At 39.5% G+C, this 27,951-nt stretch overlaps 2 protein-coding genes across 11 annotated transcripts in view; one reads left to right on the forward strand and one right to left on the reverse strand.

Moving 5' to 3' along the window:
• The window catches only part of MED12L (mediator complex subunit 12L), a 344,195-nt gene extending 339,526 nt beyond the window's left edge, over window positions 1-4,669 (forward strand). For all 9 annotated transcript variants that reach the window (XM_055250839.2, XM_063620247.1, XM_063620245.1 and 6 more), the window contains one exon: window positions 815-4,669. In XM_055250839.2, the coding sequence (XP_055106814.2) occupies window positions 815-867 (53 nt within the window). In that variant the 3' untranslated portion in view covers window positions 868-4,669. The remainder of the gene's footprint in view (window positions 1-814) is intronic.
• On the reverse strand, window positions 4,538-26,901 carry IGSF10 (immunoglobulin superfamily member 10). Of its 2 annotated transcripts, XM_055248760.2 has the most exons (6): window positions 26,447-26,901; window positions 24,954-25,083; window positions 21,299-21,689; window positions 12,855-17,201; window positions 10,934-11,834; window positions 4,538-6,607 (listed from the first exon to the last, which is right to left on the reverse strand). In XM_055248760.2, exons 1-6 carry the CDS (start codon window positions 26,638-26,640, stop codon window positions 4,699-4,701), a joined length of 7,872 nt encoding a protein of 2,623 aa, XP_055104735.1. In that variant the 5' UTR covers window positions 26,641-26,901; the 3' UTR covers window positions 4,538-4,698. The 2 variants fall into 2 exon arrangements, with proteins under 2 accessions (XP_055104735.1, XP_055104736.1); XM_055248761.2 differs by lacking the exons at window positions 10,934-11,834; window positions 12,855-17,201; window positions 21,299-21,689; window positions 24,954-25,083; window positions 26,447-26,901 and adding an exon at window positions 8,529-8,813.
• Window positions 26,902-27,951: the final 1,050 nt, after the last annotated feature.

Genomic DNA, 27,951 nt, shown 5'->3' on the forward strand with positions numbered 1-27,951 from the left:
TCAGCTAATAGAGCTGAGACTTGAACTCAGAAGCATTCCTTCCAGAGCCCACCTCTTAACCACAGTATATACTCAGCTGCCTGATAAGCAGTTATGCCAGACTTCACTGTTGAAGGGTGGTGACTAAACTGAGCTGCCCACCACACGGCTCCAGAGGGCTCCTTTGATAGCATGGCCCATGTGAATGGGGCCTCCAGATTTGAATACTCCAGAGTTAAACACGCAGTAGCTGTTTCTAAGCCCATGTCATTTTTTGGTATCTACTGACCATTCCTTGTTTCTGTATGCATGTGCAGGCATGCATGTCTACACAGGCACATGCTCGAGTCGTCACACACGGACACTCTTGCACCTGCATGTACTCTTGCACAGTTCTGTTGCACATACCTTGTGGCCATTTGCAGAAAATTGCCCAGTTCCAATCTAATTTTTTCTTACCAATTATGTGTTAAAGTAGAATAGCTGACTTTTATAAGCATTTTGAGAAGTTTCAATGTTTTATGAAACTTTTGCTGTACTCCTTTTGAAAGTTAATACCAAGTAGTTTAGTTCAGAGGGAGACACTCTGGATGGGCCAGTAACCTAAATCCTGCGGCCTTGCATTGGCAAGTGTGGACTGTGAATAAAGTTGTCCCCTCTGCAGGGTGGTACTTGAATCCCACCACAAGAGTTTTTCAGGACAAGGATAGTACTCTCTGGCCATTCTGTTTCCCTGTACCTGCAGCTGGTACTGAGAGCAGTGACAAGAGGGTAGCATCCATCTGTGCAATAGTTTTGTATCTGTAATTTTGGTTGAATTTATTTTTCTCCTTAGGCAACCAGCCACAGCAAGGAGTGACTCCATATGGGCATCCTTCACATTTCTGAATCTGCAAGAAGAGAAGACATGACGTTTTATGTTTGCACTGAAAAACAGAAAATCAAATTTAATGCATTAGTCATTTTAAAAATGTCCCTTTGTTTTTTCATTTCTTTGACATTTTACTATATTTTATGCTACATCTCACAAAAAAAAAAAAAAAAGGTGTTTAGACAAAAAGCCAAGGAGAAGTTGTGGTTTGATTTTGTTGAATTCACCTTTATAGTAGGTTTACAAATGTGAATCATGGAGGCAGGCCTACTCCCAGAAGAGTGTGCTAGCAGACCTTTTGAAATTGGTGCTTTTTTTGAATCTCACATTTCTAGAAAGAATGGATTATGATGGATTTAAAGTATTTATATATTTCATTCATTAATGATGAAGTTTTTTTTTTTTTAATTTTATTTTACAAACTGTGCTGGACCAAACTACTGATTTGAAAGGCATGTCAGACCTTGACAGAAACATGGCCCGTTTATTCTGCATTCATCTGTGATGGTGAAACGGACATTTATTTGCATCGCTCTAATTTGAAACGTTTGTAATCTCATAAGCACTTTATAAACTTTGTTCTTATTTATGTAGGACTTTTCTTTGCTTTTGTTGTGGTCAAAAGGTGCTGAAACAGATTGTTGCTTAGTACTTAAACTTCTTAAACCAAGAACCTAAACCAAGGTTTCTTTGAGAGCTGCCCTAAGATGTGCGGAAACCTGTTAGAAGTAGCTGTACTTAAATTTGTTTTGAGGCAAGATCATTGATGAGAGTCATTGTGAAGGTACAACATGTAAATCCTAAAGGCCTGAAAGAACTGCAGTGGAATCATCCAACTATTTATTGCCAGTTTTGGTTCTCCTGAACCTTATGCCACCTTAAGGGGAAAAAAAATCCAGTAGCTGGCTTGAGATTCCAGTGCTCACACTTGACATGGTTTCCAGAGAATCTGGCCCCAAAGTCCAGAAGGCTCTGGTTTTCATAAAAGGTGTATTTGCTGTTTATTTTGTATGGTAAGTATTTGCTATTTTGAATTTAATTATTACTGTCAGTGTCAGTCTTGGTTGTGTATTGCATATACTGTATTTATAAATTGGTGCAGAAAGCACAAGTAAATTATACATCAAATTTATTATAAAGAAATAGTAACTATTTTAACTTTGTTCAAATATGTGGTAATTTGCTCCTATTAGAGTAAAAAAGAAACCAGTAAATTATCAGTTTGTGTAACTTAAGAGTATTCCATATAATATTTTTTTAGATTTAGATGCATAAAATTTTGAATGTGAAAATTGCAGGGCATTTTAAAACATGTGGGGGATATTTTCCCATGTTCTGTTATTTCATTTTCTTTTGCCATATGATTTTACATATAATATAGTCAAGCATACTGTGAATAGACTTGTCTATAATGAGCAGACCATGTAAATCTACTTTTTTAAAATGTAGCTAGTACAACTTTAGTAGACATTTTCTTTTGCAAATCATTATATATAAATAATTTATATATTCCTAGGTGAGTTACTCATTGCAAAGTTTGACTCATGCAAATGACCTCAAATACATGTCAGCTTACTTTGCTGTGGCAACATCCATGTGAACTGCTTTGTACACTGTGAAAATATTTCACTCCAGCCTGCCCATTTTGTGTTTACTCTGGGCTGGAAAAGACTTTGCCAAAACATTAAAAACCATTCTTTTCACTAAATTAATAGTCTATCTGCTTTCAGAAGACGTATCTGTACACATTTTTGCTGGTTTTGTATATCAGATTTTTTCCTCTCAAGAATCATACTTAGATAAGCTAATGAAGTTGTTTTCTTCAAAGTAATATATCTATATAATGACTGCATTGGCAAAACAACCGAAATGTGAATGTTGTGCCTAGTGAGTGAGTCATGTTCCATCCTTGTTATTTCCAGATTTCTTTGCCAGTTCAGTTTGAACCATATATTTTGTAGCTCAGCATTGCAAACAGTAATACTGTTTTAAGAATAAGTGTTATAATTGCATAGCATTTGTATGCACTTTATACTTTGCAGAGGTGAGTTAAATTATTAATCATTTTGCACATGAAAGCTGTGGGGCATATCTTTGTTCTTTTTTTGGGTGAGGAAGTTATGCTACGACTCTAATTCCAAGATTCTATTGAAAGTTGAAGAATGCTGTTTTACCCCTGCGCATTATAAAGAAAATAACTAGAATTACTTTACTTTAGTCTTCAGATTTTCTCCCTGTTAATTCTATATCTTGAGAGGTTTCTTTTTTTTTTTTTTTTTCCTTTTCTTGCAAATGCATTCTTTTGATCACAAGGGAAAGCCCTGTGGCAGAACCTGGTACTTTACCTTAGCAGAGGAAATTACCTTAGAATAAGATGGAGACCCCCCAACTCCCCTTAAAGAAAGACAAGACCTTGAAATCAAATGGAGTCAGCTATACCTATCACAATTCTTGGATATAAGAAGCCCATAGACTCTCTTGTTTACACTGTAGGCTTTTTCCTAACAGGGTTAACAGGGTTGCATTTGTCATTGCATTTACCCTTCTTGGCCTGGAAGTAGAGGAGATCAATTTCAGTGCATATCTATCTTTGACCACTTCCAGCCACAGGGTACTAACGTCAGACATAAGTTGCAACCAGGTCACATTTTAGGCTTAGATGGAGCTAGCTGAAAGTCAGTGTGATGAAAACCCAAGGGTACTATTCCACATGGCTCAAATGATTGGCAGGGGCTAACATATTAGTAATTCTCGGTTTTGTGCACTGAGATATCTAAGACCTATGGCATTTTTTTCCCATTTATAAAGCTCCTATAATTCTTAAGTACTAGGTGAATGTTTGAATAGATGCTGGAGAAATTACACTGGAAAACCACCCTTAGATAAGATCAATCATATAAATTCAGTGAATTACAAAAACGCAACATTTTGTGTAGGATTGATCAGATTTTAAATACAGTGAAACTTCATTATATATAATAGATCTAGACCCTCCCAAGCATTTTCCCATCCCATAAAGAATTAATTAATGAAATGAAATGCTTATAGAGCAACGATTCCTCAGAAAAATTTCCCTATAAACAGCTCCAAACCAGGGGTGCCTGAGCTAGATCTTAACGTTATAAAGAAGTTTCATTGTATTTTTAAAACCTTTTTAATGGGTGTATTTGGACAAAAATAACCCCCTTTTCACATTTTATGATGTGCAGGTATTACATTGCTTTTTACATGTGGAAAAGTGAGCCTGCATTTATTTTTAAATGCAGTTATTAAAACATTTTTGTATTCCCCATCAATCAATGAAAATTTTCAGTGTGAACAAATGGTGAATCATAATCAAGACAGTTCAGTGCTTATTTTCTGTAGGTTTTAGCAAAAAAATTTATAAACCACAAAATATTTATACATCAGGATGGTAAATTTACATAAAGATTGTAGATTTAATATTTTCCATTGTCGTCTCTGTTCTGAGTGCCATGCTTGTAACATTGATTGATTGATTGATAGGAGGTGGACACTAGGCAACTGGTATTAAAAGTTCATTTTTTTACTGAAAAATTCAGGTACATTAGCCATTTGTTATTTTATAGTGGACCGTTTTAATGTTTATTGTTATTTGTTGGCAAAATAAAAGTGCCTTAAGTAAGTTAAAAGTTTGTTTTGAGATCCGTTAAAGATATCAGTATCATCAGTTCATAATGCATTTATTTACAAGTCCTTTTATTTTGCATGTTCATTGTAAATTTAATACTGTAAATGTATTCAAATTCATTTACATGCCTATGGCTGCCTTTGATTAAACTTCTTCCAAAAAATAAATTCTTCCCAGATGTTGACTTTATTTCATGTCAGATTACTTGAATATACGTTGCTGCATAATCACTACCAAGTGGATTCTTTGCTGTGCATTTGTATATCCCAGAATCGGAGGTTTGGGGATTCTGAATGACTAGGGTACCTTGTAAGTGAAGCTGCTCACTTCCATGCGTCCTCTCTTTACTTGCCATTGAGAGAAGGGAGTGGTCAGGCATCTCCCACGTGATTTCTGGCTTGGGAACTCCCAGGGCCACACAGTGGAGCTGAAAGGCTGCCCCTGTCCTGGTGACAATACTCCTGGGTGGACGATTTGTAATTCGGGGAGGGTAGGCTACAATCATTACTGGAACAGTAATTAGTGTATGACCAACACTATTTTGAGCCTTACAGATATAGTTTCCTCTGTCATAAGCTGTTGCTTCTTTGATGACTAAGGTGCCATTGTCATGCAATATGTATTTCTCATTAATCTGAGGCCTGTCTACTACATAACCACTTGGCACAGTCCATTTGATATTTGGCTTAGGGATTCCATCAGACACACAATGCAGTGATAGAGATTCTCCACTGATGCCTTTTACTGTCCCTGGTGCATAGGTAAGAATAACTGGCTTCTGGCCGATTTCTAATATGACTAATTTCTCAATATAGCCAACTTTATTCCTAGCTGCACAGCGATATTTTCCTGTATCCTCCCGAGTTGTTTTATAAATGATAAAAGAACCATTGCTTGCTATCAGATACTGGTAACTTTGTGGTCCATTGGAAAATCGTGTGCCATTTGGTAAAATCCAGATTATTTCAGGTGGTGGGTTACCATCAACAGAGCAATTCAATGCTGTGGACTTTCCCAGCTGGGCAACTATTTTTTCATTAAATGGTTTTCTGAATGTCGGTCTTCTCAGCATTTCCAGTACTTCTAACTGTACTACCAACACACTCTCTCCACCTTCATTTCGGGCCACACAGATAAAATCGGCTGAATCTGAAAGCCTCACATTCCTAATTTCCAAGGTTCCATTTTTATGGACTGTGATTCTGCTTCCATAGTATGGGGTTGTGAGGAAAATATTGTCTGGCATGATCCACATGACTTCAGGATATGGTGTCCCTTCAGCTCTGCAGTCAAAGTGTTTTTTGGAATGTCTCACGGCTGTGGCTTTAATAACAGTTCTGTTTGTATACAGACCATTGATTAATGGAGGTTTAGAGACAACATCCAGTTTGTACATTTTGGTGTCATCCCCACTGGGATTTCGGGCTACACATACGTACTCTCCAGAATCGAGCAGTTTCACTTTGTTGATGGTCAAAGACCCATTGGCATGAAATGTGTACCTATCAGTGGAGAAGGAAATCATGTCATTGGAAGGCAGCAACCAAAATATTTTTGGTTTGGGATCCCCAATGACCTCACAGTCAAGGACAGCTGTGTCTCCAGCTTTGATTCTCTTGTTGGTTTTCTTACTCTGCCTTATCCGGGGAGCAGCCGTTATAACTGTTAAGTGAACCTTCATTTCATCTTTCCCTAGGGTGTTCTGGGCATAGCAAGTATAATCTCCTTCCTCTGCTACCCCAACTTTGTTGAAGTATAAAGTTCCATTGTTGAAAAGGGTATATCTCCTGGTCCTGTGGCCACTGTCATCTGCTTGCATTGCATTGTTGATCATGGTTCCATCGGGCAAACTCCAAGATATCTCTGGCATTGGGGAGCCAGAAGCTTTGCAATCTACTTGGAAATCTTTCCCATGGAGCACTTGCTTTCTAAAATGCTGCTTGTGGTCAATTTTGGCAGGTTTCAGTCTTAGGCTGACATGCATCAGTATCAGATCATCCCCCATTTTGTTTCTTGCCGCACACAAGTAGACACCACTGTCTTTTTCTGTTACTGATCCAATAAACAGGGATCCATTTGGGTAGACGTGGATCCCGCTGCCCACTCTAAGGAGAAAAGGGATTCATTTGAGTGTGCAGCTGTTAGCAATGAGGGAAACTGTTTTACTCAGGATTGCCTCCCTCTGCCCCAGCCTTATTGAAGCATGACCAATGAAAATTGTGTATCTTTGAGGTGTAGAACATGACATTTTGAGGTATATATATATATATATATATATATATATATATATATATATATATTGAAATGACCACGATTAACTAGCATATCCATCACCTCATAGTTACCTGTTTTTGTGTGATTAGCTTTAAATTGTTGCAATAAAAAATAAAATTACTACCAGCTTACTGTCTTCTAAGCCATTTGCTGAAAGATGAAATTATCTAATTGAACAGGTATAATTTAGTGCAAGTAAGTATTTCTCAGATGGAATTCAAATGAATCTCAGTTACATAGTAATTTAAGAAAAATCTTAATGATGAGGGACGTGCTAGAAATATGGAATTTCTAGACACCATGACTTCCTTGACCATTTCACATATCAAGTAAACTAACTGGATCCACAGACATGGTCATTTTGTAATATATATAGGTAAACTCAATTGCTCAGAAAAGATGCCAGATGATACTTTCTAAAAAGTTATTAGTAACAGAACAATTATTGAATCATTTGGTTAGAAAATAAATTCTACTTTAGCTGGGCACAGTGGCTCACACCTGTAATCCCAGCATTTTGGGAGGCCAATGTGGGCAGATCACTTGAGGGCAGGAGTTTGAGACTAGCCTGGCCAACACGGCAAAACCCCATCTCGACTAAAAATACAAAAAATTAGCTGAGCATGATGGCACATGCCTGTAATCCCAGCTACTTGGGAGGCTAAGGCTTGAGAATCGCTTGAACCCAGGAGGCTGGGGTTGCAGTGAGCCGAGATCGCACCACTACACTCTGGTCTGGGTGACAAAAATGAAACTCTGTTTTAGAAAAAAAATAAATTTTACTTTGTTATAAAGAGAATACCAACGCAAGATTCCTTAGAAGGTTGTTGCAGCAGCATCTGCCCTCTATGGGCACCTGTAGAGTGACTGGTTTTTGCACTGGATTGAGCTGTGTGGAATACCATTTTTCTCCAGATGTACAGTGGCTGCACAGCCTACCATTACCAAATTTAACCACCAGATGGCAGATCTTTCCTGGTAAAACTAAATCTAGTTTTTTAGACCAGTGGAAACTCAACTGGTGCTAAAAGTGCTATCAGGGATACCTATATGAGAAAACGTCTTTCTTATTTTTGGGCAACATGGGCTAAGCAGGTAGATAAAACTGGAGAGAAAAGTAAAAACTGTTTTCATAGCATAAGTGCTAACCAGGTCAAACAGCCTCAAGTCATTTCTCTCTCTCCTATTTTCTATTTACTTATTTATATATTTTTTGAGACAGGGTCTCACTCTGGAGCCCAGGCTACAGTGCAGTGGTGAGATCATGGCTCACTGCAGCCTCCACCTCTCAGGTTCAAGCAATCCACCAACCTCAACCTCTGAGTAGCTGGGACTACAGACACACACCACTATGCTCTCCTAATTTTTTTATTTTTTGTAGAGACAGGATCTCACTGTGTTGCCAAGGCTGGTCTCCAACTTCTGGGTTCAAGAGATCCTCCTGCCTTGGTCTCCCAAAGTGCTGGAATGACCGGCGTGAACCACCACACTCAGCCATCAAGTCATTGTTATTCTCCAGCAAAGGTAAGTATAGAAAGTATTATAGTAAAATATTAGAAAAAGTTGTTTTTTTTTTTTTTTTCCCCAAATATGGAAGGAAGTTCTCTGGCATATAAACCAAGGTAAAATCAATACGAATACACTTAAAATGAAGGGAAACTGCCAGGTGCTTTGCACTGGTTGTTTAATCTTGAAGTAATTCCGTCACTATACAGCTGAAAAATTGGTATTTAGAGAGATTTAGCCACTTGCCTTAGGTCACAGGGCTGGTTCTCAAGCCTTATGCTTTCCACCATGCTATACTGGCATTCTTTCCTAATGCTTTCTAAAAGTATTGGTTCTTAAACTTGGCTAAACATTAAAATCACTTGTGGAGTTTAAAATAATACTGATGTCTGGGTCCCACCTCCAGAATTTGACTTAATATGTGTGGAGCATGGCTTGGGCATCAGGATTCTTAAAATTTTCCAGATTAAAGGTTTCCATGTGCAGCAAAGAGCCACTGTTCTGACTTGGTTCTTAGTGAAGATCCCTCATCAGCTGCATTAGAATTACATGGGCCGAGTTTAAGGTGCATATTTCCTGGCTTTGGTTTCCTGAAATTCTGCTTCAATAGGTCTCGCCAAGGATATAGAAACCCACTCTTTAACAAACTTCCCAGCTAACATAAAAAATTAAGTTTGAAAACAAGCGTCAAATTTTAGCAACAAAATCACCTAGAGGGCTTTTAAGAGCAGATTGCTTATTAAAACAAAATCAGAGCTGCTGATTCAACAAATTCCCAGGCAATGCTAATACTACTGGTAGGGGGATCTTCCCTTGGAGAAAGACTGGCTTAGAGTGATATCCCCTACACTGGATGCAACTGGAGATTGTGACATATAAGAGACAGAACTATTGATGTTTCTTTTTATAAACTAATATTTTTGAGAGAGAGAATTTATTTTTGAAAATAGAAGGTTTCCCAGAGTGGAGGACAGAATTCTTAATAAAGACTAACGTAGAGGCATCTTCAGCCTCTCCAAAGCACAAAACTCACATTTCATAACTCAGCATTTAAAAATTCTAAACGAATTTCAATTTAATTTAGGTGATTTTTGATGACATTTGAAAAACTTGAAAATTAATATTTACTTTTGAACTAAAGATCACAAGTTAAATTTATTAGCTGTATTCAGTATCAACTCATGTCATTAGAAAAATATCTTCAACTCCTAAGCATGTACAAATTCACATTTACTATGTGTAATTTTTTTTGCATGGATATTTTCTATTAATGAATAAACAGATATATAAGATGGAAATTCTCATCCTCATTTTTTGTCATGTAATGGAAAACCATTGTGTAAAGTCATGCCACTTGCAAAAAAAACCTCATAAGCTATAATTATTGATTTTTGAAGATAGAATTTATATAGAAAGCCAGCTATAAAATGAATATTGAGGCCGGGCGCAGTGGCTCATGCCTGTAATCCCAGCACTTTGGGAGGCCAAGGCGGGCAGATCACAAGGTCAAGAGATCAAGACCATCCTGGCTAACATGGTGAAACTCCGCCTCTACTAAAAGTACAAAAAATTAGCCGGATGTGGTGGCGGGTGCCTGTAGTCCCAGCTACTCAGGAGGCTGAGGTAGAAGAATGGCATGAACCCGGGAGGCGGAGCTTGCAGTGAGTAGAGATCACGCCACTGCACTCCAGCCTGGGCAACAGTGTGAGACTCTGTCTCAAAAAATATATATATTCATATGCCTATAACAGACCAGAGAAAGTGTGTATTTGTATATATGTGTCTCATCACATCAGAATGCAGGGGCCCTGAATACGTTTCACTTGGTGGAGGTCTTAATATTGTGACTTTCACAAAGTGCTTTGTAATTTTAGGAAAGAAAAAATTAAGTACTGATTATAATGAAGTTTAAAATGTCAAATAGGGGATTCAGACGAGTAAAATAACGGAGTGTCTCTTTCCAGAATCTCCAATGCATCACAAAAATTCCCTTCTCTGTTTTGTTTATAGAGAGTATGAATATATTTATACAATTACTATTTTTTTTTTTTTTTTTTTTTTGAGACAAAGTCTCACTCTGTTGCCCAGGCTGGAGTGCAGTGGTGCAATCTCGGTTCACTGCAACCTCCACCTCCCAGGTTCAAGCAATTCTCCTGCCTCAGCCTCCCAAGCAGCTGGGATTACAGGCACCCGCCACCATGCCCAACTAATTTTTTTTTTTTTTTTGTACTTTTAGTAGAGATAGGGTTTCACCATGTTGGCCGAGCTAGCCCTGAACTCCTGACCTCAGGTGATCCACCTGCCTCGGCCTCCCAAAGTGCTAGGATTACAGGCGTGAGCCACTGTGCCTGTCCTACAGTTACTATTTTAAGACTGTGCCAAGTATGGAGATAAATGAGATTTTTTTATTCTCCCTAAAATATACAAAAACCCTAAGAAGTTGACCCTTTGAGTTAAGCATGTGAAAAGAATGGTTTTTGTATTCAAATGATCTCAAAAGATTAGTTTTTTTCGAGAGAGTTTCCTTTATGTCCAAAGTCTATATGTACTCTAAAACTGCTGCTAGCCTCACTGCGTCACTTTTTCTATTTCAGAAGTTGTACAGCTAAATAGATAAAGCAGATAATTTCAACCCAAAGGTATAGACTTACCTATGCTGCTGGTCGACCACAGCCTTGGATGGTAACCTCCACATTATTTGGGGTTTGGGCTCCCCAGTGGCTGAGCAGTTCAGTAGTAATTTGTCCCCAAAATTCACTTCAGTCCTTTTCTGGGATGCAACTTCTATCCTGGGGCTGGTCACTCGCTCTTCCATTGTAAGCATTACTACTCTTCGCTCCGAACCAGTGGAACTGGTAGCGATGCATTCATAAGTGCCCCTGTCTGAAGAGGCTAGGTTTCTTATATACAAAGTCCCATTTGAAAATAAGAACAACTTGGAATTGGTAAACTGTAATGGTTTCACTTCAGTGCCATCAGAGAGGACCCAGTAAACGCTGGGCTGAGGAGTTCCTTTTGCAGTACAGGGCAGTTTTAAACTCTCACCCCAAGTTCCTACAATGACTTGCCTCCTTTGCTCTAGAATAACAGGTGGTGCTGCAATGACTTGTATTTTAACCAGCAGTGAATCCTGGCCACCTGGGTTGCTGGCCACACATTTGTAAAAGCCACGGTCATAAATACTGAGATTGTGGATGACCAATGTTCCATCAACCATCACCACGGCCTGCCTACTTCCCTGGGATGATTCTGAGACTACTGTTTGGTTTGCAAGAATCCAGGTAACTGTAGGGCTTGGCCTACCTTCTGCTCTGCACTTCAGTTCCACAGTGCTTCCAGAATGAACTGTGATCTCTTTGGTATGTCTCTCCAGGATCCTGGGAGGATAGGAAACCACAGACAAGGTGACATGAAGGTGGTCTGTGCCAAACAGATTGGATGCGGAACATAAGTACTGTCCGCGGTCCTGAATTTCCACCCTCTGGATGGACAGGGTACCATTGGGGAGAACCTGGACCCTGCTATTCTGTTTCCTCTTAGATAAATCAAGTCCTGAGAAGAAAAAAAGAAAATTATTGCTATAGGTCATCAAAGTTCAGATAGAAAACATAAAGCTATCGTTTTTTGGGCTACTAAGAATACACTTAAATTAAAATGAAAGCCCAGCCCTATGGCTCACTTGTGTAATCCCAACACTTTGGGAGGCTGAGGTGGGAGAATCACTTGAGCCCAGCAGTTCAAGACCAGCCCTGGAAACATAGTGAGACCCTGTCTCTACAAACAAAAAGTATTAGCTAGGTATGGTGGTGTGCACTTGTAGTCCCAGCTACTCAGGTGGCTCAGATAGGAGGATCGCTTGAGCCCCTGGAGACATGATTGTACCACTGCACTCCACCCTAGGTGACAGACCAAAAAAAAAAAAAAATTAGGACATCTAGTCTTCAGATTGCTAAAATTATTCCTGGATTATTTTATTTTATTTTTATTGAGATGGAGTTTCACTCTTGTCACCCAGGCTGGAGTGCAATGGCATGATCTTGGCTCACTGTAACCTCCACCTCCTGGGTTCAAGCAATCCTCCTGTCTCAGCCTCCCGAGTAGCTGGGACTACAGGCACACCACCACACCCAGCTAATTTTTGTATTTTTTTTAGTAGAGAGTGGGTTTCACCATGTTGGCCAGGCTGATCCTGAACTCCTGACCTCAGGTAATCCACCCGCCTCGGCCTCCCCAAAGTGCTGGGATTACAGGCGTGAGCCACCGTGCCCAGCCTGCATTTTTTTATTCATATAATTTTACTTTAAAAGCCAGATGGTTCAACACAATAACCACTCTCTCTTTCTCAAATCATATTACTTTGAATCAGCTGTTGAGGCATTCCAAAAAATGTTCATTAACATATTTTAGGCCCTTCTGATGAGTGAAAATATGCCAGTGTCAAATGAGGATATTAATAGTTTCTATGTCTTAGAAAAATTTGAAACTGATTCTTTGGATGTTTAATCCCAAAACATAACATTCTTCTTCTTGTTTTCTAACAAAAACTAAGTGTAAAGAAAAAGTTTCAAATACCTGATGGGACTCTGGTCCAATGAATGGTGGGCAGGGGATTTCCAACAGCTTCACAGGGAAGAAAGGCATCCGAGTTAGCTGGAATAGTAAAACTTGCAGCTTTTCCTCCAACTATTCTGGGCTTTTCAAATATATATCTAGACAAAGAGTCAAAGGGAAGGAGTTTGGAAGTTGTTACTTCTTGAACTGGTTTCTTATCAAAGTCACTCTTTGCATTCTTCTGTCCATCCCAATCTGAAGCAAGAGTGGTGGTCTCTGACACGCCTGTAGTAGCCAACATGCTTACTTCTGGCTTTTTGCCTTTTTCAGCAATTTCTGAGTATGGTTTGTGCCAAAATTGGTTTTCTGCCCAGGGAGATAGAGTTAATTTAGAATTCTGTGATTTAACTGTTGTTAGTGCTGGCATGGGAGTAGAATGTAACAGATTAGAGTAGATGAAGTGAGTGTTTCCAGTTGTGAACTTGGCATTTGGGTGAGCCTTGGGAGATGTTGCAACCTCTGCTACTAATTGCTGTGGTTTAGCATTGTGCCTTGAGGATTCATGCAGCTTGACCACTGTATTTGTCATAAGCCCGGAAATGGGAGTTGCCACGTTGTCAGTAACTGCTCTCTGAGTAAAGGGAGGGGAGATGGGAACTGGCATTAGAGTAGCACTGCTGCTCAGGAATGGTGAGATGGTTGAGTGTCTAATGATTACTTTCCTAGTTGTGGTACTCTGGTGTGATTTGCTGGACAAAGTTGTTTCAGAAAAAATTGTGCTCTTCAAAGTCTGAGTACTCGCTTGGGCTTGTTCTTCAATCACATCTGTCAGATTAAGAGTTCTTGAATGAAAACTGATTGTGCTTGAAATCCCAGTTGTGTTTTCTGGTGGGGAATGAGTGAATGCAGAGACACTGGGCTTGACTGAAGTTTCAGCTGTGGTTAGAACAGGAGGTGTCATAGTAGTGGATGTAGTGAAGCCAGAACTCTGGTATGGAGAGATGTTTGGGTCAGTCCTGTTCTTCTTTTGAGGCTCCTGTTCTCTTTGTATTGTTTGTGCTCTGGATCTCTCTGTTTGGGTTTCATAAGTGATGACAGATGCAGGGAAGGTAGGAGTTGTTGCTGGTATTGTTTGTGTTGATATGATGCTTATTGCACTTGAGTCTTTGCTTATAATACTAGGGAGCATAGGGTTAAGGGGTGGGAAGGGAAGCTCCTTCATTGTTGGAAGACTTCCAGGATTGTGTGTTTTGGTGGTAGTGTGATGAGTTGCAGTCAAGGTATTAGATGGAATTTGCATCACACTTGTTGAAAGTGTGCTGAAATGGAAGGGGGAGACTTTGTCTCTGGGTAAAGCAGGAGACGTTTTAGGAAGCATGACAGCTGTGCTTTTTTGTAAACTAACTTTATGTTGATTCCTTAATCTGCCTTTTGGGTTATGGTTATTTACAAAGTTCTGATGCCAGGGAATTTTCCTTCTTGAAAACCTTGTAGTGGCTATAATAGTCATTGGTGGCTTGGTGATAGCACCTGAAAGTGACGATGTAATCACTGAATCTCTTTTAGCTTCATTGGTGCTAGACACACGTGGGTAACCGGCATTTATTTTGTGAGTTTTTTCCACGGGTATGGATGTTGGAGCATATGTCATGACTGCACCAGTTGGAGTCACTTGGGAAATTTCAGTACTGAAATATTTTATTGTGGGTGTTGTTTTCGCACTATCTACATTGGGTTTGTTCTCAAGTAGTAATAGTGGATTCTGGACTAGAGTTGTAGACTCTTCTGATGGGACTCTGGCAATGTCAGCTTTGGGGAAGGTGATAGGAGCAGCACTTGGAAAAGACAATGCTGCTGTGGCAGTGGTGAGCCTCTCCCCGGGAAGACAGGACAGACATGTCACATTGAGCACTGTGGCTGAGAATGCTGTAGTGCTTTTCTCAGAAGAACCTCTGGGTGTTGACCTGAAAATGCTGTATCTATGCCGTCGGAGAACTGGAGTTCTATATGGGCTGATAATCCGCCCCCTTCCGCCAATTCTCCTCTGCCTCCCAAAGCGTCTGAACAGCGGGATGTTAACTGTACTATTTCTAGGGATCAGAAACTGAGAATGAGCAGCTGTGTGTGGATCTGAAGGGAACGTGGAGGTGCTAAGTATTTGAGTAGTGTGAGAATAGAAGTGATTGCGCCTGGGCTCACTGACTTCTCTTACAGATGTTTGATGACTATTTGTGGTATTTACTGACTCTAATAATAGTTTGTTGGTGGTGCTACTAAGCATTTTGACATTGACATCTTTGATCATAGTCCTCACTGTTATTCGGGGTGCACTTTGGAAATGCTCTCTTCCTCTTCCCATCTGGTCAGAGTCCTGAAATTCAGTTGCTCCAAGTAGCAGTGGAAAGACAGTGGATGAATGTTGATTGGTTGTGCCTTGTATTTGGCTTGACATGGTTGGGTTTATATTCTTTGACATGGCTATAGTTTTAATAGCAGTAGACAATTTGAAATCTATGGGTTCTTCAGGTGGTAGTATTTGTGAATTCACAACAGGAGAGAATTCTGTGCCATAATTTATGTTTGTCATAGGACCATCAGATATTGTTCTGGAGTCAGCAGTCACTGTCCTTGCTGGAAGGTTCAAAGCTTTAGTGGCCAGGACCATAAATTCCTCATGTAGAGTGAGCATGCCTGAGGAATCATCTTCTTCACCAGGTATGTTTGGGAGTTGGGTGACCACTGGGGGCGGGCTCGCTGTGGTATTTTCTCGCTTGTCTGGCACAGCATTCTTTTTAGCTTTCTCCAACAGTGCCGCCCAGTGTTGTGGGTCAATTCTCCTAGCAGAGGGAGGGAAATGCCTCCTATTCTCCCTAAAACGTCGATGTGTTGAATCTCCACGTCGCTGGAGTATTAATTCCCGATAGTTGTGCCTCTTACTTGTGTTTGAGGTGTTTTTTCCAACCTCAGCCTCCATCAGAGCAGATATACGGAGCTGTGCACCTGGTGGCTCCTTAAGATGAGCAATAGAATTGGACTCATCAAGTCCAGATCCCTCTGTTTCTCCATCATGCTCCGAGGGCCTTTGTCCTTTCATCTTGACTGAAACTTGGAAAATCAAAAAATCAACCCCTGATGGGTTGGCTGCCACACAGTGATAATAACCTTGGTCTTTCGGGGTGACCTGTAATATTCTTAATGTGCCATTGTTAAGAACTTTCTTGTCTCTTGATGACTGATAGAGCACATTTTTTCCTGGAAGAACCCAGCTAATAGAGGCATCTGGGATACCAGTAGAATGGCATGGAAGATCAAGTGTTTCACCAATGAAAACTGTGTGATGAATCCCATTTTCCTGATACGCTTCGACCAAAGGTTCTACCACAGTTATTCTATAGGTGAGAATATCTGCATCATCATAATTGCTGCTTATACAGTGATATATGCCTGTGTCAAAACTATCAGCCATCTGGAGTTCCAATTTTCCACTTTTGTCTATTAGGATCCGTCCATCCTCACTGACATAAGGGGCTCTCACTTTACTTCCATCAGCTAGAAGCCACTCCAAGTGTGGGGTGGGGTCTCCTTGGCCTGGGCAGTTCAGGCCAACAGTTCCACCTACCAAGACAGTATGTTCCAGCTTAGTATTGTTATCCCTTGAAATCATAGTCCATTTATGTTTCACTGGCCTCATCTCCGCTCTTGGTAAAGTGATTTGAGCGTCACTGGAGTACTGGATCTGTAATGTACTGAGTGTGGTGGCAGTTCTGTTCAGCTGCAAGGAAATTTGGTCTTGCATTAACCAAGAGGGATCTGCTCTGAGATCTGCCTCTATGTTGGTAAAAATGTCTTCAGGCTTAGGAGCCACCTGTTTATATTTGTAATAGAGCTGCGGTGTTTCACTAAGCAAGTGGCTCCTTTCTAGTATCAGAGGAGAATCACTGTACAAAGCCAGAATTTGCCACACTGGCTGAATGTGACCGTAATCTATGTTGCACACCAAAAATGTTGAAAATGAAGTATTTAGCATGATGTAGTCATTTTCTTCAGTGAATGCAATGGGTGATGTCCTTGAGGGCTTTTGAATACTGCAGACCATGTTAGCTTCATTTCCAGACTGATCTGTCATATTCAAAGTGAGGGAGCCAAAGGGTGCCATGAAACCTTGGGGAGAGATGAAAGGAGAACTACTATCTTCCAGAATAGTCAGGCTCTTTGATTTCAGGGATGAGTCAATGGTTGGCTTGGCACACTGGAAAGCTGCAGCTGAGACCATAGCTAAGGGCTTGCCTTTAGAAGTCCTAGGGTTCATGCAAAGTGGACATTGCTGAACACTAGAGGGACTTCTATCTTTTTTGCATTTTATTACATCTGGAAAAAAATCACAATTGAGTTATCAGTCATGACCTCTTTATGAATTGACATAAACATTTTGAAGAAATAGCTTTTGCTAGAAGCTGAAACAATTTGGAAATTTTAGTGTTCAATAGAAAGTTTTCTGATTTTTTGCTTCTGAATTGATTTTTTAAAAAGCTATGTATGTATACCCTGCTACAACATAATATACATAGACATAGAATTTTGTCTATCTTATTCACTGCAGTATTTCCCATGTTCAGCAAATGCCTGATATATATTTGGTACTCAGTAAATATTAGTTGAATTAGTCATTTTTTTTTATCTAGGGAAACAAAATGATATGCTCATGTTTGTCAGTTTTTATTAATAACAGTTTAGTTCTATTTCTTCATTTTAACATTTTAATATGGCCACAGGACCTCATTGTTCTCTAAAAGATAAGCTGTTTGTTAAAGGATTATTTATAATTCCTTGGATATCATTAAAAAACCCAAGTTTATTTCCATTATCCAAAAGAATATTGACTGAATTACAGGGTACCTTGACCTGGTCTAGCTTAGTAGCAATAGGAATTAAGAGAAGCAGATGGATGCAGGAGACAATGAAGCAGGTAGAATCAATCAATAGGAGGTGAGGATTGACTGAATACGGACAGTGACTAAAAGGAAGGGTCAAGGAAGACTCCATTTTATGACTTTGGAAACTGGATGGTTGATGGTTCCCTTGGATGAGGTAGATGCACTAGAGCAGGTTCAGGTTTAAGGGGGAGGGAAGAACACTGTGCCAAGGCAGTGGGGAGGCCCATTAAAGGTCTGACATTCTGGCAAAGTCAGAGGTTGCAAGTCTTACAGCACTAGGACCAGCATTATAAGGACCAGAATTTCTAAGTCATAGGTGCCTTGTCTTTCAAATATTTGGATATCACATACCATTTAAAAGCTCTGCTCTGGTGAGCCTATTTAAAATGGCTGGTCACTGGAATACTTGGTAAGAGGTATAGACTTTTCCCTTACACAAAATACAGCCCGAGACATCCATGCCGTTCCATGTAGTAGCTCTTATATGATGCACTAGACAGCGCACTTAAAAAAGCATTGTACTTCTTAGAAGATCTAATTTGTCAGAGTGGCTAGATAGGGTCAAATCTCCTTCCCATGTGTGCACATGTCCTCTCAAAGGCTTAAGAAACTCACTCTGACCAAGGACACCAAACTATTCTGTGTGTACTACAGGTAATGTGACAGATGCCTGACAAGGAGGCATTCTTCAGCAAATTTTATAGTCTAAACCTATGCAGAGGAGGAGGCTGGCAAGTTGGGAAACCTTTGAACAATCGTAAGAGTTGCCTCCTGGCCAGCCGCAATAGCTCACGCCTGTAACCTCAGCACTTTGGGAGGCTGAGGCGGGCGGATCACCTGAGGTTGGAAGTTCGAGACCAGTCTGACCAACATGGAAAAACCCCGTCTCTACTAAAAACACAAAATTAGCCAGGCATGGTGGCACATGTCTATAATCCCAGCTACTTGGGAGGCTGAGGCAGGAGAATCACTTAACCCAGGAGGCAGAGGTTGTGGTGAGCCAAGATCACACCATTGCACTCCAGCCTGGTCAACAAGAGCAAAACTCTATCTCAAAAAAAAAAAAAAAAAAAGAGTTGCCTCCCAATCACCCACTTGCCAACAAGCTGTATTCCTTTACCTACTTATCAGTACCCTGGGCTAAGACAACATGGCAGACTTCTGGCTTAATGAAACCTCATCATAGAATATGCTCACACTGTGGCATGCTTATTATTGCTTGCACTGAGCCAGAGTTAGCAGGCCTTGGACATCAGGTATTTTGCCTCAAATGCAAACCTGACCACATCACCTCCATTCCCTCCATCATACTCGGTTCCAGCCCCATGGAAATCCTTTCCATTCCTCAAGCCTGCCATGCCCCATTGGCTCTGGCATACGCTGTTCCTTCTATGTCCTGTACACTTGGTGGCTTTCATCATGACCCAAGTACTTACCAATCATCCTTCAGAACCCAGTCTGAACAGCACTTCTTCTGGGTGGGCTCCCTGTTTTATAGTCTTCTGGTACCTTTCACCTCTTATATCCTACTTTTTCATTATTCACTATTAGAATGACCTGTTTACTTATCTGTCTTCACATGAAACTATAAACTTCATTCTTGTTCGTCTGTATGTCCCCAGCCCTGGCCAATGGATGCTCAGGAAAGATCAGCAGAAGGAAGAAAGGCAGACAGGCAGGCAAGAAAAAGTGCCTAATTCTATGACCATGTTTTTTTGTTTGTTTTTTCACATTTCAACTTATAAATTGAGATGTGTCTTGCAATTGAAGATGTTTTACAGTAACAACTGACAAATTGGCAATCAATATAACTATCACAGCTTGTATACCTATAAAGACTGTCATAGCTATTGTCATTGCTTTCCATTGTATCACATGTATTGGTGCTACGACATATATTAAATTTGCCTTTAAAATGTTTTAATTAAGATTACACTATGATTTAGCATTAAAACAGGTTGTCAAGTATGTAAAAAAGAATGGAAACAGAGCAGCAGAACATAGATTTCATATTCATGAAATAAATGCTCATTAGAGAAACAGCCACAAATTCATTTTATAGAAATGCTGCATCGACATCTTTGCGGAATCAAAGAATAGAAGATAACCACAAGTAGATAAAGGAGTGTTACATTTAACTACTGAGATCAGTGCAAAAGGATTGCCTACCACATGCCAAGTGAGGCAACTGAAGGCATGAACAACTGTCGAATCTCTTGGAATCAACGAAAATTTTTCAAAGCAGAAGAGGTTGATGTGACTGACCCATGGGTCTTGTAAAAATTATTAAGTCATCTCAGTCAAAAGGATAACATTTGATTATTAAGACTGAAAGATGTGAGCCCCTATGGGTTTAATTATTTTACATATATAGAGTTATGAATTGATTAACAACAGGGACATCATTAGGCAATTTTGTCGTGCAAACATTATGGAGTGTACTTACACAAACCGAGATAGTATAGCCTACTCCACACCTAGGCTATATGGTAAAGCCTACTGCTCCTAGGCTACAGACCCATACAGCATATTACTCTACTGAGTACTTTAAGCAATTGTAATACAATTGGAATTATTTATGTATCTAAACTTAGAAAAGGTAACATGTTGCACTACCACTTTATGATGGCTACAATGTCACTAGGCAATAGTTTTATTTCACCTCCATTATAAATCTTATGGGACCATCATTATATATGCCATCTGTTGTTGACTGAGATATCAGTATGCAGTGTGTGATTACGTGTGTGTGCATATGTATATGTACATATGACATATGTATAAATGCATATATGATGTGTTTTTATACATATATGTAAGTTTGGGACATATTGAGACCACAGTTAAAGATAAATTAGATACAGGAAAGGCAAAAGACTTCTAATAGTAGTAAACATAACCAAATGTTATCCATTCAAGAATGGAAGTATAGGCAAACAACCCAAGTGGTGAAATGGTTATTCTGATGGAGATGGGGTGGGTGGAGAAGCAGCCAGACTTCTCAGAAGGACTGAGCAGTTTGCTGGCTGGGTGAGAACCATCAAGCAGAAAAAGAAAGGAAGGGCTCCAGGCAGGGGTAGCAGCAGGTATGAGGAGGTAAAACAGTTTGTGGTGTGGCAGAAGTTGTCCAGAGTTGTTAAGAGCAAAAACTGCCTGTGTGCCTGGGATGGGCGGGGCTGAGGGTTGGAGAGGAGGGAAAGGAGGCTGAGGATAGGCCAGCACCACACTAGGAGGACCTGCTTGTAGCCTAAGGAGCATGAGATTTATTCTCTAAGCCAGGGATCAGCAGCATTTTTATAAAGAGCCAGAGAGTAAGGATTTTTAGGCTTTGTGAAACAGTTCTCTGACACTACTTGACTGCCACAGTAGCCAAAACACAGCCATAGATAATGTGTAAATAATTATTCTTGAATTATTTCTGAGATGTTATTTTCTCTCCTAAATTATCCTGGCCTCTCCACTTCCTACTATAACACCTCCAAGCAGATTTCCTCCATTTAATTGGGACAAAAAAATAAACAATATAGATACCTGGCTTCTCCTGTATCCAGTCAGACAACCACTTTAAATGGCAATCACAGGTCCATGGGTTCCCATGCAGGTAAAGGCTGTCTAGGTCAGGCATATAGGAGACCATCTCTTGAGGGAGGGAGGTCAGGAAGTTATCAGACAAGTATAGGAACTTAATGAAAGAGATTTTAAATATCTGAAGGTAGCTCAAAGAGACAAATGTATCTGGATGGAGCTTAGTGAGCTGATTTCCTTCCAAGTGCACCAGGCGGAGAAAGTTGAGCCCATAAAAAACCTCTGGGTTTATAAACTCAATATTGTTGTGGTCCATGTGCAATCGTGTCAAGCTCCTGAGGCCATAAAAAGTATCTTTCTGAAGTTTTCGGACTTTGTTATAGCTCATTTTTAAGACCTATGAATTAAAAAAAAAAACATATTTATATTGTCAAAGGAATTTTCACAAGAGGAAAAAGTCCTATCAATAACAAAACATGTTGAAATTAATTCAGTGCAATTTGTATACCTTCTTAGGATCCCAATTCAATCAAATTCGTTGCAAATTAAATATGACAATATCAGAAAAATTAGAACACTCATGAACATTTGCCTATTGATATTAAGGAATGAGATATATATTTTTTTCTTTTCTTTTTTTTTTTTTTTTTTTGAGACAGAGTCTTGCTCTGTCGCCCAGGCTGGAGTGCAGTGTTGTGATCACTGCTCACTGCTAACTGCAACCTCCGCCTCCTGGGTTCAAGCGAGTCTCCTGCCTCAGCCTCCTGGGTAGCTGGGATAACAGGCGCCCACCACCATGCCTGGCTAATTTTTGTAGTTTTAGTAGAGATGGGGTTTCACCATGTTGGCAAGGTTGGTCTCAAACTCCTGACCTCAGCTGATCCGCCCACCTCAGCCTCCCAAAGTGCTGGGATTACAGGCACGAGCCATCACGCCCAGCCAGGAATGATTGTTAAAATTTAAGATATATGAATGATATTGTGGTTATTTAAAAAATATTTCTTAATTTTGAGATATATAGAAGTATTACAGATGAGTATTATGAAAATTTGGATTTGTTTCAAAATAATTGAATGGAGTGGAGAGTAGTGGGTAGGGGTGCAGGTGAGACATCTGCTATGAGTCCATAACTATTGCAGCTGGGTAATGGTCCATTACAGTTCATTATATTCTCTCTACTCTTCTCCAAGGTTGAAAGTTTTTATAAGGTTTTTTTAAGTCTTAGTATTTCAAGTAAATTTAAGATTTCTTAAACATAAATTTTTCATAAGAGAGACTATTGATTTTAATTTATTGAGTTATAGTTCACACGCCATAAAATCCACCTTTTAAAGTGTACAACCGGCTGGGCATGGTGGCTTCCAGCACTTTGGGAGGCTGAGGCAGGCAGATCACTTGAGGCCAGGTGTTTGAGACCAGCCTAGCCAACATGGCGAAACCCCATCTCTACTAAAAATACGTATACACACACAAAATTAGCCGGGCATGGTGGCACACACACGTACTCCCAGCTACTCAGGAGGCTGAGGCAGAGAATCATTTGAACTTGGAAGGTGGAGGTTGTAGTGAGCTGAGATTGTACCACTGCACTCCAGCCTGGGTGACAGAGCAAGATTCTGTCTCAAAAAATAATAAAAAAGTGTACAGTTTATTGGTTTTTAGTATATTCATAGAGTTGTGCAACCATATCCACTGTCAGAAACTTCTAAATAAAGTTTCTTTTTTGTGTTTTTTTTTTTTTTTTTTTTGAGATGGAGTTTCACTCTTGTTGCCCAGGCTGGAGTGCAATGGAGTGATCTCGGCTCACTACAACCTCCGTCTCCTGGGTTCAAGCGATTATCCTGCCTCAGTCTCCCAAGTAACTGGGATTACAGGCATGCACCACCACGCCTGGCTAATTTTTTGTATTCTTTAATAGAGACGGGGTTTCTCTATGTTGGTGAGGCTGGTCTCGAACTCCCAACCTCAGGTGATCCACCCCCCCCCCCCCCTCGGCCTCCCAAAGTGCTGGAGTTACAGGTGTAAGCCACTGCGCCCGGCCTAAAGTTTCTAATAAACTTTATTTTGCACCTTAAAATAAAAACTAATACCCATTAGCAGTCATTTTTCCCATCCTCTTAGCCCTTCACAACCACTAATATACTTTGTTTCCATGGATTTGCCTATTCTAAATATTTCATATAAATGGAATCACACACTCTATGGCGTTGTGTCTGGCTTCTTTCACTTAGCAAAAATGTTTTCAAGACCCATCCCTCTCATAGCATGTATCAGCCCTTCATTCCTTTCTTTGCTGAATAGTATTCCACTGTATACACGCACAACACTTTATCTATCATTGGTTGATGGACATTAAGAGGTGTCTTATACTTTTTGGATATGAGTAATACGACTAATTTTGAGTTGCAATTAAAATAATTTTGAATATTTCAGTAGTGCTCAGGTATTCTCCAATTCCCTCTCCAATTACCAGTTGAACATACTCTCTCTCATAAAGAAAAAAGAAATGCTAATAAACACAATTTCTCATCATATTTTCCTGACTTGGCCTGAACAATCATCTCTGTTGAAAATGCTTTTCTAGAATGCCAAGACCCCTAATAAGAAAAAAATAAGTTGGCAACATAGAAGAGCTTTGCCCCAAATGTAACCTGGGAGTTCAATCTCCAACTCAATGTTCCTCAATATCCATTGAAAATTTGGTCGAGAGAATAAATATATGTAGAGAATTCTATAAAGGACATGCAATCCATCTATTCCTCCAAAGACATACATTCCAAATAGAGCCTGATTAACCAAATCAACAGAATCACATAGCTCCATTATACTCTATTGCTCTCCACCATGGATGGTTATAACCTCCCTTACGTAGTTCTGGTATATGTTAGAAGGCTCTATGAACACAGGTACTTTATCTTTTATAAGGATATTATTGACTTTATTTTATGACACTGTATTTTATGAGGAGCTGTGTAAGACATTTCTTTCTGATTTAAAATCATACATGGCTTTGCTTTTCCTGAACAGTTTAAGTTTTAATAGATGTCATGTCTTGTTAGCGTCTCAAAAGCTTCAAGTCCTACTTACAGCAGACATAAAGGCCTCTATGTATGCATTTCCTCATGTTCCCTTTATTCCTATCTCTAGGCTTATTTTACCTTTTACTTTCTCACTTACTTTTGTGATCATTCTTGCATGATTTTATGCATCCTTGGGAGTCCTCATAACTTTAAAAAATTGTTTGAACAAGGTAGAACATGAATAAGTAAATAAAATGAAACTGAAAACAGTACATTGATTTATATAAAACTATTATCTGTCTAAGATAGTCATTACTTTTAGGAACCACATTCAATTCCCAGATAAACATGACTAGAAGTATCCTTTTAGGATTAAATTTTGAAGGTTTATCATCTCTGGGTATTGATGTTTCTTTCTATTAGCTTGAGGTATTAGAAAACTTGCCTCAGAGTTTTCTTATTATTCTGATTTACACACACAGTTCCACAGTTAAAAATCCGTTAACATTCTCCGTTGACGTCTGCTTCTAATTTACAGAATGTTGATTTTCATATTGTGTAGAGATAGGCAGACTTTGAAGGTCTATCTCACAGGTCCCACCTTACCTCTTTAACCTGCCCCCTCTCTCCATCAGTCTCACCTGCAAGGCCTGCAAATCTGAGAAGGTCTTGTCAGGGATTGTGTGAATGCCATTGCTGTGAAGCATGAGTAACTCCAGTTTGGTCAGGCCAGAAAAATCTGTTTCCATCAATCTAACCAAGCTGTTGTATCTGAAATAAAAAATTACATTCTAGGCATAAGCTAAGTCTGTCAACTAAAGTTCACATGTCATAACCAAAATAAACACAAAAAAACTCAATACCTCTCTTTATAACTGTACTCTATTGAGACAATCAAATGCTTCAAATACTGAAATTCACCAGATGCCACAGAAGGTCGACTCTCTACCCAGTTCTTGCCGTTTCAGTTACAATTACCCCCCTCACATTCTGGGAACTTGTCACATTTCTTCTCATTTTCAAACTTTTATATATATGCTGTTCCCTCAGGTTGGAATGCCCTTGACCTCATCTTTTTCTATTTGTGAACACTTAATATCTAGCCCATTCTTTCATGACACTATTGCCTCACCACTCCCCCAGGTGGAATTCGTCAGCAGTGGTTAAGAAGCCTGGGCTCTGGAGCCCAGGCTTGGGCGTATGGTGTGGGTATAATCATACCCAAAATGAGCTCAGACTCAACTGAGTAGCGGTGCAACCCTGGGCAAAATCAGCAGCCTTTCTGTGCTTCAGTTTCCTCATCTATAAAATGTAAATAATAGAACCCACTCCAAAGGGGTTATGAGGATTAAATGGATGCAGTGCTTAACCTGATGCCAGCACCTACTGAGCACAACCTTAGTGTTAGCTCTTAATATTAGTGTCTGTCTCTAAAACACTTTGTATGCTATATTACAGTTTTTATTAATTGTATTGACTGTACATTTCTCTTGTCTTTTAAACTATCAATACACCTCCTAGAAGTGAATAATATATCTTATCATTGTATCTCCAGTGCATAGTACATGCTCACTAATGTCAAATAAACGATGTTAAGTCCAACATGTGTATTCAGACACAGACTTTTTTTTCATGAACACTTAAAATACAGTCATATTTTTAAAAATTTAATTAGGCATCCATTTTAAATAAGTTTGTATGGAAAGAAACCAAAGGGCCTATAAAAAGGATACATATATATATATATATATGTGTGTGTGTGTGTGTATTACATAGGCAGACACTTCCAGTTACCCTGTCATCTCTTATGATGAATGATCATAACCCCAATAGTTAACAGAAACTATATCATTTTCCAGCAAAAATGTAGCCAGAATGAAGCTTTTCACCACCATGAGTCTCCCAACCTACCAAGAGGGACTCCAAATTCTAGAAGAACTTTCTCCTAATAAAAGTTTACCAGGAAAAGTTTTCTTATTGCCCCCAACAAACAAAATTCTCCTGAGCTCATTTCAGAAAAGAAATATTGTTAAAACAATTGAGATTCATCTCCCAAAGTCACAGATGTTTGAGGGACAAGTCACCGCTGTGATTGATCCCTCTTTGAGAAGAGGAAACACGGGGTCTCACACACCCTAAATTGATGCGTTCCACATTGGGCGGGATGCTGTCTGGGATGGAGGTCAGGTACCGAAATGTGCAGTGTACCTCCGTAGGCATATAACAGGCACAGCGGCGAGGACAGGCCCTGCCCCCAGGGGTGGCGACCAGGCAGATCACAGCAAAGGAGACCAGCAAGCAGGTAATTCCTCTGCCTTTTACCTTCATCCTGAAAAAACATCACACCTCAGAGTTATAAAGAGCAGTGGAGCAAAGTCCCAGGACCACCACACAGTCACTCTGGGAATCTGGGAGACCTTCTTTAAGGGTCGTAAGTGGCCGATTCCATTCCTACCCTTTGTGGTCATATGTACTCTTTACAAAACCATAGTGTGTGCTGCTGGCCTCACACTGTGCTTTATGATCAAGTGGGATATTTACTGTTGTGAAAATTTCTTCACAGCTTCTCACTTCTTAATGAAAACTAGCAATCCCTATTACTCAGGCATTCATTAAAAGGGAAACTGGAAACAATAAGAAAGATATTGTGACAACTAAAATATATAGAATTTAGTTTCCTTTATATACATTAATTCTTTTAGAGTAACTTTCAAGAAACTGATTATAACAGTAATACCTGTGCTTAATAAAACATTTGGAAACTGTAATTAAGCAGTAAAAATGAAAAAAATTACTCAATCTCACCACTTATATAATCCTTAAACATGTTGTTGTATTCCTTTCCAGCCTTTTTCGTCTATTGTGTGTATATGTATAGGTGTACATACATTTACGTGTATATGTGTACATGTGATCAAACAATTTTGTAACACATTTTACCATTTCATATATAATATGTTTTTTCATTTTATTAAACCTTCTTCAGAAACATTTTTTAAAGATTGTAATAATCTACTGGAAGGGAGAATAAATCTCTTTGTAACCGGTTTTCAAGTTCCTGCCAAAAAAAAAAAAAAAAAGACACATCGAACACTTCACTGCCAAGTAATGATCACAAGCAACAGCGACTGACCAGCTGAGAGGGCTTGAGCCATGCTGACCCTGTGCAGGCGTGATGCTGTCTTTTTTGCTCAGCTTAGGACATCTCTCTGCCTTTTTCCCTGGTCCCTCCTCCAGCTCATGGCTGCCACAGGAGGTGGGGAGCATAACCAGGGAAGAAATATGCTCAGCTTGTCAGAAAAAAAAAAAAAAAATGGTATCTGTTACCCATATGTGGGGCAAGCCCAGGAATTCAAACCTAATTCTCTCCTGAAATGCAGGATTGAAATAAACTCTTTATTGTGCTTTTCCAAGCAAAATGACCTTCATAATTTGTAATAAATCCCACCATTCCGTGGAATATCATGATTTTGGATTCCACCAGCAACCACCCTTTAGCTACAAACTACACAGAGAAATAACACTGGGGCTGAACTGCTTGGATTTTCATACAGATAAAAAGATGATGAATGTATTATTATAATTTAGTGCAAATTAAAATTTAAGATAGGATTAATCATATGACCACTTTTGCCATTG

This window comes from Symphalangus syndactylus, chromosome 17 (genome assembly GCF_028878055.3).
Source record: "Symphalangus syndactylus isolate Jambi chromosome 17, NHGRI_mSymSyn1-v2.1_pri, whole genome shotgun sequence".
In the NCBI taxonomy this organism is placed as follows: domain Eukaryota; kingdom Metazoa; phylum Chordata; class Mammalia; order Primates; family Hylobatidae; genus Symphalangus; species Symphalangus syndactylus.

Coding starts and splice junctions, on each gene's coding strand:
- IGSF10 (XM_055248760.2), bottom strand. CDS start 26,640: ATGAAGGTAAAAGGCAGAGGAATTACCTGCTTGCTGGTCTCCTTTGCT. Junction 11,835..12,854: donor TTGGACCAGAGTCCCATCAG/GTATTTGAAACT, acceptor TTTTCTTCTCAG/GACTTGATTTATCTAAGAGG. Junction 6,608..10,933: donor GTGGTCGACCAGCAGCATAG/GTAAGTCTATAC, acceptor TTTTCTCCTTAG/AGTGGGCAGCGGGATCCACG.